Raw genomic sequence first — 12407 nt, forward strand, 5'->3', positions numbered from 1 at the left:
CTTTTCCTTGCATTTACACAGTACAGTATTTCCTTATATTTCTTCATGTATAAAGCTTCTCAAAACTTTAAACAAAAACATTGCTTTTGACAGGTTGTTGAAAATGTGTTTATGCACCATTGTCCTATATGTAATCCTTGTAGGTTTCTCCATTAGCCTCAATCAATGGAAAAATGATGCATTCCACAAACTTTTGACTTCTGTTAATAAAAAGAGAAATGGGGAAAAATTCTGAGATTAATAACTTTGCAATCTGTGGTCTTTTTGATGGTGGAAGAAAATGTGTAACTTGATTGCTTGACATGATCATGCAAGACCTCGTGAATATTCTGCATTCACGAATGTCATTAGTAAACTGTTGTCATTAAACACACTTTTGGGGATTTGAATACGGGGTCCCAGTGTGAAGAGAAAAGTGATCATATGAGAACGCCAAGCAAGCAACCCAAAGTGTAATGATCTGGAGATTTTATTTTGCCTTTTCTTCTTTTTGGATATCCACAGTGGAGTTGGCCTGTTTTAATTACCCATCTGAGCACGAAAGGGTGCATTCCATAAGTCTGCCGATTGGGAGGTTAAGAATAGTCTCAGTAATACCAAACTTATTTTTCAATACATGAGTATATATGATTAGTAAGGGAATATCTTTTTTTCAAAATCAGGTCAGCTCAGGTATGGGAGCGTACGCCGGAGCAGCACGTCGCTACATTTACTTTCCGTCAGAACACCAGGGGCCTCCGTCTGGCCATCCCCTCGGAAGATGCCTGGCCCACCTCCATCTCTTGATTCCTAATCATATATACTTATTTAGTAGAAAATAAACATTGGCATTTCTTGGAGATCTTCTGGAATGCTCCTCGTAGCTCAAGATGTATACAAGTGTGGAACCTAAGGTTCAACGCCAACATAGTGTTAATTTGTCCAACATCTACTCTTCATTTATTTATGTAAAAGTTATATTCTTATATTTCCAAGACCTGTAATGATGGTGGTGTAAATATATGGATAAATATATCGAAACATATGGAGTGTGATGAGTACTCCCCCGATCTCCATTGGACATAGTCCTACACCAAAGCGTCACCTCCTACCCGGAGGCCTTGGCCCGGCAACTCTTTCAAACAGACAAATATTACATGGTTAACATCAGTTAAACATCAAACGGAGCTGTCTATCTGAATTTTAGGCTTATTTTACCCTCATCAGTACAGCATACCAAAAACATCTGACCAGCGATGACAACATTCGTCGTTTAAACATCAAACACACCTTTTGACTGTTATGGTGAGCATCGCCACAGATTATGTCTCACACGGTAACACTACATAATCCGCAAAGAACAACTGTTCATCTGCCACACAGACGATTGTTCCTGCTAATGCAAACCATTCAACCAAAAGGCAAGTGATGCGATTGGTGGGTAAATCGAAATGTGGAGTGTGACGAGCACTCCCCCGATCTCCATTGGGCATGCATATCGCTCCCGAACTCTCGTGTATTTCCATCGGACATAGTCATATATATATATATATATATATATATATATATATATATATATATATATATATATACATATATATATATATATATATATATATATATATATATATATATATATATATATATATATATATATATATATATATATATACATATATATATATATATATATATATATATATATATATATATCATAGAGCAGCCTGGTGTTGGCGCAGTGGTTAGGGCAGCGGCTTGGGATCCAAAAGGTCCTGAGTTCAAGCCCCGTTGAGCCACTGAATTAATACACCAGGGGGTTGACTCAGCCTGTCATCCTTCCGAGGTCGGCAAAATGAGTACCGGTGTATACCCTGGTTAAAATAGGTGTACCATATCCCTGTGTCGTAAGAGGCGACCAGGGTTGCGTCAGGAAGGGCATCCGGCATAAAACATGTGCCAAATCACTATGCGGATCATACGGATGATCCGCTGTGGCGACCCCGAACGGGAGCAGCCGAAAGAAGAAGAAGAAGAAGATATATATCATAGAGCAAAAGCTGCATGGGACATGGTGCCGGCACTTTCCATCAAAAACCATCAAATGTTTTACCACAAAAGGTTTGTTTAATATTTTAATTTCAGCCATTATGCCAGTGCTTTGGTATAGTCAGACTCTGGGTTTGCTGTCAAATCTTCCTTTGCACACATGAAATTGTGCCGGAGAGATTTTCCCAAAGGCTGCATCAAGCTTGTTCCAAAATTCCACCACTTCTGGCTCGGTACTTCATTGGCAGGGTGAGGCCTTTTCACACCATGTCAAGTATGCGTGTAAAAGTCTTCTGGAAAATCCACACAATTTCGATTGATAGACATTTTATTTTTTATCATACCCATGTATGTAATAATGCTTCGAGTATTGCCATCAAAAGCTGCTCATAAAGGAGCAGGGACTGAATATGCCAAAACATTCATAATTTCCACACTGACAACCAACGTTTCCCTTCTCACCAACCCAACCTGTTCCCAATAGGTGTTTGCTTTTGTTCATGAAATACGATTGATAACTGCACAATGCATGAATTATTTTGAAGCAAGCTGCCAGTGATGGTATCTCCAAACAATTGTTGGCTGTGGGCCTGTTGCCTCCAAGAGTTGCGAATGCTCCACAATCGTATGGGCCCAGTTAGCGAGTTTACATTCTCTCCTTTCATTCTCTCTTTCATTCTCTCCCATTATCTTTCATTCTCTCCCATTATCTTTCATTCTCTCCCATTATCCGAAGTGAGCGAATGATAAATTGATGGCTCTCTTGAATTCTAGCTCGACAAAAGCCAAATGTAGTTTTATGTTTTCTACCCATGTTCTTCATCTTCACAGTAGGGCATTGTTTGCATCATACAGAACACCTAGCTTTCAGAGGGGAAGTTAAGCTAGCAGCACTATCTGCTCAGAGTTGCTTGTGGGTGTTGAAAACCCCAGAGTGCCTTTCGAAAATGTGAGGTCATTGCATGCCGGTATACTGTTCACAGTTTACATTTCTGCCATATTTGAGGGATTCTTTGGCAGAACCTTGCAATATAATAGTGACCTGTCCAGTGTCGATTCTCAAGTAAGAAACACTCGTGACCGTTTGTTCGACATTCCCAGTTGAAATACTTTTTTTTTTATTGACGTTGAAGCACGCTGATGCCTTACAAAAATACGTGGGAAGACTAAGTAACTGACATGATTCTTAAGCCAGATACATTATTCACAAGCCTGGCAGAATGTGATTTTTATCTCCACCACCGAAGGTGGATGGAGGTGATGTTCCCCCCCCCCTTGGTTGTCTGTCTGTTTGCCTGTCTATGAGCAGGATATCTCAAAAAGTTGCGGACAGATTCGGCCGAAACTTGGTTGACAGGTTGGTTGTGTGGCAAGACAAAATTATTCGATTTTAGAAATGATCAGAATCCGAATCCAATTCCGAGAACTGTTTAAGTAATTCCTCACCACTGAGTGAGATTGGGCTCAAAACGAAACATGTATAAGAACGATTTCTCTAAAAGATACAGACGGATTCAGATGAAACATGGTGGACAGGTTGGGATTGCATCAAGGAGGAATCGATTCCATTTTGGTGAAGATTCGAATCCGGATGCGTGAATTTTGAAATTTAAAAAACGATTCTTCGCCATTGAGTGATGGTGCCAAAAACGACATATAGCATGATATTTCATAAAGTTTTGGACTAGTTATGACAAAACTTGGTGGATGAGTTGATTAGGTGACAAGAACAAGCTGATTCGATTTTGGTTAATGTCTGGATCCAGATACAGCCGATGTGTGGGATACAAAACGTAAACAGTTCAACTTGGCGGAGGTATGCGCTCTATCATTAAATCACATAACCTTTGGTTTTAAATCATTCTGTTCATTTAGCAGTGGCTAAAATATAAGAACAACAACAAAAACATTTTAGAAAAGTGAAAAATAAATCTTGGGTCTTTTCTTGCAGGTAGTGTGGTGTATTTATTTACTACAGCCAGCACTGCTGGCTGCAGATGAATACAGTTTTCACTGTTTAACCTCCTGCGAAGCATGTAACGACCTATGATGAATCAATGTTGTTTATTTTATTTTTTTTCCTAACGCTCTGTACAAGGGTAAGTAGAAGGAAATAACAATTCACACACACAATGTGTGACACAGAGTATATGGGTATTTCCAAAAAGCTGAAGCTTGTGGTGGAATGCCTTCAACAATAAACTATCAACTACCAGACAAGAATGATGAGAAAATGACTATGAGCAAAGACAAATACAAGAATGGACAAAATACAGAAAGACAAGAATTGTTTAAACATCATCAGGGGAATATTTTATGCTATATACGTACATGTGACATTTTGGGATGAGAAAGTTCTTGTAGGACGATTTAAAATTGTTCACCGAGGGCTGCGCTTTCACTGCTCCGTCAATAGTGTTCCAAACATTAGGACCATAAAATATCATTGTATTCATGGAGAATTATGTGAGAGTGTAGGGTAAGAACAAATTGTTGCAGGATCTGGTATGATAAGTGTGTGTATCATGTGAGTAAGAAGAAAAAGTGGAGGGAAATTGATTATGGACATACTTATGCCGTACTTGAATATCCCTGTGTGCGCAATTTGTTTTAATCATTAAGACTGTTAAGGCTAGCGAAAAGAGGTGTGCAGTGTTGTCCCGAGGATGAGAGAAGGTACAAATCCTCAAGGCTATTTTTTGAGTAACAATGAGTAAATGAAGCTTATTGTTGCTGGTGCGTGCCCATACAATATGCTCTTCCCACTTTTAACCCCGTGCACACGCTGCACGCTGAATGCTCTGCCCCGGTGCGTCCAATTTCGCAGATGTCAATACCTGCTTCACTCAGTGCATTTTTTTTTACACATTAATGTAATTCTAAAATTTTAACCATCATTTTGCTTTATGTTTCCTTTCTAAAATATTCAGCTATTAACGATGGAATTTTTTTTCTGTCTCTGAGTATGATCTGAAATTGACGTTATCAGCATTTACCGATTAAAAACAAGAGCGAGAATTGCTTTGCAATACACGTCCCCTACCGGTGTGATATTTTCGAGTCCAAAAAGGGTATAACTCTGTGGAAAATTGACGAAACGCCCTGAAACTCGAACTTGTTTCTGTAACTTATCACAATAAAGCCATGTACCAAGTTTCAGTTGAATATGTTAAAGGGTATGGGAAAAGAAGTCTGAAAAACCACAGGTGGGCGGAGGGATGGATGGACAGAGGGAGAGCAAACCTATAGTCCCCTCCGGTGAAACCGGTAAGGAACTAATAAAAATCATGCCAACCATAATTATTCAGGCAAAAGGTTATCTTTCTTAGAATTACATTATTGGGGCTAGCAACACCTGCTGATCCATGTTCCATAAAAATTGCGAATCGTTCATCGATTGGTCCTGATGGATCTTCATCGTGTAAACTAGTTTAGTAGTTGCAAGTGCACTCATGTGGAATCCTTCCTCTATCGCTGCCATAACTTTAACTGGACTAGTGAAGCTAATCATTGTCAATCTAAAAAGTGTATATTTCCCATTTATCATCCGATACTTTTATGATTACTTTTCTGATGGATATCAGTCTCTCAAAATAACTCCCTGGGAAGCCTGAGCTAAAGATTAAGGGCGAAATTTACGAAAGGTGTCGAAGAGTTACACCCTTGTGGAATCGCTAATCGTGCGATGATCACTCTTTTCAAAGTTAATCGCCAATCGCCAAAGAGTGATGATCTAATACGTGGTAAAAACCTAATCACAAGCGTTTAAATGACAAATAAACTTCTACATGTTGGCAAGGGCATGCTTAAGAGTGCATTTATGGAAGCATTGCATGCATGGCTTATAATTGGTAGTTTACATGGGACACTGAATATGGATGTGTGTCGAGTGCTTGAATTAGCTCAAGAGGAGAGAAATAGCGTAGTTTTCTGACGTGCAGTGAGAATCTTCAATGATAGATGCAATCCTCTGAAGAAGTATGACAACATCAAATTTGTGTGCCTTTGCCTTCTCGGAGGTCCCTGGCAGAGGATTTTGGGCACTCTGGGAAATGGCCCACCATCTTTTTTGAAATATCTTCCCATGCGAGCTGTTTTTTCTTATATGTGTCTGTGTCACTTCTCCTGTCTTGGATTGTTCCTTGGTGAACCTTGATTACTTTGATTAACCCCATTAGTTGCTCAAATTAAAAATTGTCCCCTCTTTTTGTTTTTTCCTCCGACAAATGTGTCATCGTTGGAACAGACAAACCAAAAATGGACTTATGCGAGGCCAATGCAGAGTCATTTAGGTGAATTGGTTAGCATTGCCATTGGTTAGTTAGCATTGAATCATATCTTCGGCAAGCAACGTAACTAATCGGCTGTTATCTCCCTTCATAAATTGCTATTTAGACGTGCAATTAGATGCGTGCGTACGATGGTCTTGTCATGATTTAAGGGTTTCGTGTGTGTTAACAAGATGCTCACGAAGCAATTTTCATAAATTTGGCCCTTATTGTCCCAGTTATTACCTCCGCGACAGAAGGTGGACAGAGGTTATGTTTTCATCCTTCGTCTGTCTGTCTGTTTATGAGCAGGATATCTCAAAAAGTTATCGACTGATTTGGACGGAATTTGTTGGACAGGTTGCATGTGTAACAAGGACAAATCGATTAGATTTTGGTGAGGATCTGGATCCAGAGTTGAATTTTAAGTGGATGCTTCAACATTGAGATTTGGAGCCAACAACAATATATTGTATAGCACGATATCTCAAAATGTTGTGAACGGATTATGACAAAACTTGGTGGATGAGTTGCCGATTGGTGGATTACAAGAACTTGGTGGATGACTTGTTGGATGACAAAAACAAGCCGATTAGATTTTGGTTAAGATCTGGATTTAAATCCGGCCCATCATTGGAATACAAAACGTAAATTGTTCAGCCTGGTCGAGGTATGTGCTCTACCGGGTGCTGTTCCAGTTGTAGCTGTATGAATGCTCACCTGTAGTGATACAGAGACCACTGTAGTTTGAATGCATGACATCACATAATCGATTGTGTCTTCGATATTCTAATCCTTCTTGTCACATACGGATAAGTTTCTCCACAAGTTTTAGACACTGTTGAGGAGCAAATTTTAACATTCTTCAGCATCAATTTTAACCTATTATATTTTTTCATGCATTTCACCGATTACATCCTCCTATCTCTGCTTCAATCCCTCTCGAGCTCACCTCCTCTACCCCACTCCTCCCATAACCTTCCTTTCATTCCCTCAAGGTTCACAATTGTCAATTTTTAGAGTGCCCAGCACATTATGACAAAGGTCTCCTTGTCTGTTAGCCAAACACATTCCAATGCAAATATTTTGTCTTGTGAAACAACACAGAAAAAAGCTAATGCTTCCTAATGTGGCGATCATGTCATTACAAAAGGGAGTGAATAATGGGAAAATCATATGTGTACATCAGCAATAGACCATTTGGGGGAAAGATACATAAGGATATGAAATAAGTACTTCAAATTTGTAGACGGTGCTGCTTCGGATAATGTTGACGATGACAGTCTTCCTGAATATCTGCTGCCAAGTTTTAACCTGGAGCCTTGCCTGCTTGGAGTTCACATCTGTGTTGCATTTGGGACCTTCCTGTGACATTTGGGCCATGTCTGCCATCAAAGTCTTATTTCTTTCAAAATAAAAAAGTGTTTTTTTACCCCAATTATTCATTGCAACCAGATATAATGCCACACAGGGACATAATGTCATACAAACTGAAAAGATCTCCAGTTGCCAATCATGTACAATGTTTTATGAGCATAATTGTTTCCTATTTGGTGAAAATTCGAGAAAGGTTTTTCGAATATTATTTTTATTTATTTTAGATATTAACACATTGCCCCGACAGTGTTGTTTTGTTTTCACTCTCTGTTAATGGAGCTAGGCTTTGAGCACCACTTGTTCCTATGCTTGACCAATGGGGTGAGGGGAGATGACAAAGGCACCAAAGGCAGATGTCAGGAAAGATATCAACTTTCAAAGGTCAAACCGTGATGGACCATTTCAGCCCTCTCTCTCTGGAGACTTATTATTTAACTCGTTTCTCTCTGTCCTGTGGATGTAAAACAAGCATAATGTCAGTGGATATGCCATCCCTCTGGGTTTAAAACGGTTAAAGGTTTGTGCAGCTGTGAGGGGCAGCAGTTCGTGAGCAACACTACCTCTCCAGACCCCAACCTCTCCCTCCCCCCCCCTATCAAAGAGAGGCAACGCGTGCGGCCAAACACTGCCAGCCATTGGCTGGTGGATGGTAATTCAAGGGTTGGGGAACATAGTACCCTCCACAAAGTGAGTTCTCAACCGACCACCTCCCATCCCCCAATCTTCCCTTCTCCTCATGCCTGCGCTAGTTCACTCCTAACTCAGCTAACTGGCTTGTTCCCAATTCTTCAGAGTGTAGTCTCTTTCACTTCCCTGGTTCTTGAAGTACCAATTGAGCATAATGGGTCATAGGGATGACTTAAGGCTCGTGTGCGTCATCCTTTTGAGCTTCGTTAACTTTCCAGGTAATCCTTCACTTTTCATGTGTGTGCAAGTAAAGTTGCAGAAATTAAATCAGTTTCATTGTCTCAGTTAAACATAATCTATCACTCTAATTACAACTTTGTTCAGTTTTTGTGAATAATGCTTAACTTACAAGCAACGTGAATAAGTTGTACACCTTTGTAATATTGTTTACTTGATTATACTTTCGAGATATTCACGAAGCAAGCACACACACCTTATTTGGATTGTTTATATTAATTTATTTATTACTTTGTTTGATAAGTCCACAGCCTTCAGCCGTCTTTCATAATCATCGTTTTGTTCCTTTTCTTTGTTTCTCCTTTTCTATTGTGATTTCATTCTGCTGGCAGGATGCATTGCTCAGATGTCATAATTTATTTGAAAGCAGCAATATATTTAGTACTTGCAGCAGAGTATCCTGATTTTGTTTTGATGTGCTTCTTCGACCGTGTGGACTTAGCCAGGTATTAAAAGATTTAAGAGGCTGTATTTTCAGCTGAAAACCAAGCCAACAAGGACAGGTTGTGACCCATCTTTATCTCAAAGGCAAAACTTCAGTTAGACCAATAAGTTATTGCATTTCGCTGCAACTGAACCAATTCTGAGTTTGGATTTAACCACTACTTTGTCATCCTTAATTTGAATTCAGCCACCATTCAGCAATTCTATTTTGCCACTACGATCCTTAAATTGCATTCAGATGTATAAATCTGGCAATCCTTCGTTTGCATGTCACTGTATCTCTGAACTTTCCCTTCCCTGTTTTCTAGAAGAGTCCTCATGTTCTCAGCATTACTCACTAATGTCGATGCAGATGAGCCACAACAATAATTGTTGTTGCTTTGTCAGAAAACACAATTGTACCCTGACTAATGGAATGGAATACTGGACAAATAAATTAAGACTTTCAATCGATGTTATCATTGTTGAACATGTTCTGCACGTAATTACGAAAAGGATGAGTGATTATAAAGAAAGTCTCAAGAAGGAGCACGATTAAATCAGATATCAATTTTTGGCAGAGGATTAACCAAAGGTTATTATTCAGTGCTTGATACTGACCTGCTGATGCAATTGCTGTCCTTGGGGGGGGGGGGGGGGGGGTTGGTCAAATCAGAACAACACCATAAGCCTCATTACATATTGGCTAAAATTATTATTATCCTCTTTATTATTTGATTAATTTAGGTGCATTTGTAACCTCAAAAAGTTGAATTATTTATGTTGCTGCACTCATGTTGTGTTAGTATAATGATCAAAATGCTATTACAGTTTAGGCATTTTTTATATGATTATGAGCACAAGAGTGGAAATGTAAAGAATGCAGTAATTCACTGCAAACTAGACTCTTTGACTTCTAAACAGCCTTTAAAAACAATGTTTGGGTGGTCAAAATTACTCATAATGAGAAACTTAAGAAACATGCTTGGTTAAATTCATCTCGTATTTTATCCCCTGGTTCCTTAATAGCTTCAACTGAGAACAAGGTGGAAGGGTGCTGCGGGGCTGGAATAACATGGGCCTCAGAGACTGGTCGGTGTTCCGATTTACCTCTGCTGGAGGGCGCTGAAGAGGATCAAGGGTGCAGGTAACATGGTTTTCTTATGAAGCAAACATATGACAACCACAGAGTTTATCCCAAATTTGGTGCCTATTAAATGAAACACTAGGAACTTGTTTGCAGTGATTAATTTTATGAATCAATGGACTGAGACATTTCAGAATCACATAAAATGCAATTGCTTCAATGAGGCAATTTCCACATCTCACTCTTGCAAAGGATAAAATGAATACATCAATTTTGTTAAATAATATCATGTATGACATAAATGGTACTTCTGGGCTGGGCAGAGGTATGTGCATGCACACACCTTTGAGCTGTCTCATCTTGGTTCAAATCTCAACTCAGCTATAAACTGTCAAACTTGGTGTTCCACGTACCGAACGATTCATCCATGTGTGTGTGCCTTGGATTGACGTTAAACTGGGCATCCCATGTACTGGCAATAGTTGACGGACATGACCGATTCTCATGGTGTTTTTTGCGAAGAGTCGGCAAGATTTTGCTGGCATCACGAACACATTACAAGTTCCTGCACTTTCAATCGAGTGTCAGGCCCAGCAAGCCACTTTGTGAAGGTTAGAACACAAACGTTCCCAGGCTGACCCCAGCAGAAGGTGGGATTAATTGGAGCTGTTAAAATAGTGCTTCCTTCTTGACTTCCATTGTCAACTAGGAGGGCACTCGGTAGAACGCATACCTCTGCCACGTAATGTCTGATGCACGAGAAAATATCGGGTCCAATACATTTTTTGAAATATCATGTTATACAGTCCCGGTGGTTCCTGATTCATAGGGGAAAGTTTTAAAAGTTAGATTTATTTTTGACCACAAATGCACGTGATTACAGTTTCATAAAAATGCTTACAAATATATAAAAAGACAACAGCAGGTACCATTTCAAATTGTTATTTGCACAAACACACAAAACTTTTCAAATGATAATGATTTAAAATTCAGTTATCTCAGTTGAGTCATCTGAAGACCACACAGGTGTGAGGGTGTTGATAAGTCATGTACCGAAAGGAAAGCAGGTGAGGATCCTGATGAGTCGCTCACCGAAGGGGATGTAGGAGAGGCAGGAGACACAGGCAAAGCATGCGAGGGTGTTAATGCTCCTGCGGCTCCTGAGGTGGACGGACTTGGGCAGAAAAAAATCCGTGATCGAGAGCTGCCTGGCAGATTCTCGCAGGTTTCGATGTAGCTCCTTGTATGGGAGCATCACATTATTCAACCCTCTTGAGATTCATTAATGCTATCAGCCTCTTGGTAATTGACCGCATGTCCTGGAGCATCTCACCCAGGAACTTGACCATAAGTTTTGACCTTGACTCCTCTTCCTCCTTTTCACTGTACGCTTCCTCTTCCTCTTCGGAAACCTTTGTAATGGCTCCCAACTCTTCCTCGGTGAGCTCCTCAGTATGCGAAGCAATAAGAGCATCCGACTCCTCAGGCTCCATGTCGTCAAAGCCTTCCCCTCCCACCTTCCGTGCCAACCCGGCAATTTCATGCCTCTCCTCCATGTTGTCAGACAAGCCTCTGAAGTTCTTCACTGCCTGTGGCCACAGGTTGTCAGTAGGCATTGATGGTGTAGGCTCTCACCTCGTCCAGTGATGCTTTGATTGCACCAATGCAGTGAGATATGTTGAACTCCTTCCAACACTGCCCGATGGTGAGCACTGGGTCAGAGTCCATCACATCCAAAATTCAGCGAAAGGTGTGGCTGGTATAATAGGTTTTGAAAGTGGAGATTAACCCTTGGTTGAGCGGCTGGATCAGGGAGGTGGTGATGGGCAGCAGATACATCACCTCGACATTCGGGTGAACCACCTTCAGATCCCCGGGGTAGCCAGGAGTATTGTCATTGAGAAGGAGAACTTTGAATGCAAGGTTTGCTTCTGCTACGTACCTCTCCACCTGAGGGATGAAACAGTTGTGGAACCAGTCCATGAAAATTGCTGCCGTTACCCACGCCTTCCTGTTGGCCCTCCAAAACATGGGCAGCATATGCTTGTTCTTGCTTGTGAGAGCATGTGGATTCAGGGAATGGTACAGTATCATATGCAGTCCCCTTTTGCGTTTGTGCAGAGGAAAAGAGATACCCGGTCCTTTGCGGCCTTGAATCCTGATGCTGTCCCCTTGTGCTTCGAGATAATAGTTTGCGTTGGCTTCTTTTTCCAGAACAGGCCAGTCTTGTCAGCATTGAATACCTGCTCTAGTAAGTACCCCTTCTCCTCAATAAGCTGTGCGAGTTGAGCAGGGAACATTTC

At 40.5% G+C, this 12407-nt stretch overlaps 1 protein-coding gene across 3 annotated transcripts in view; it reads left to right on the plus strand.

Annotated features, from left to right (window-relative positions):
* LOC147014207 (uncharacterized) overlaps window positions 1-12407 on the plus strand; it is a 137029-nt gene that overhangs the window by 59127 nt on the left and 65495 nt on the right. For all 3 annotated transcript variants that reach the window (XM_085851977.1, XM_085851978.1, XM_085851979.1), the window contains one exon: window positions 10047-10164. In XM_085851977.1, the coding sequence (XP_085708103.1) occupies window positions 10047-10164 (118 nt within the window). The remainder of the gene's footprint in view (window positions 1-10046; window positions 10165-12407) is intronic.

The sequence above is a fragment of the Eptatretus burgeri genome, chromosome 13, assembly GCF_056783735.1.
Source record: "Eptatretus burgeri isolate ZD-2024b chromosome 13, Ebu_testis_v1, whole genome shotgun sequence".
NCBI lineage: Eukaryota > Metazoa > Chordata > Myxini > Myxiniformes > Myxinidae > Eptatretus > Eptatretus burgeri.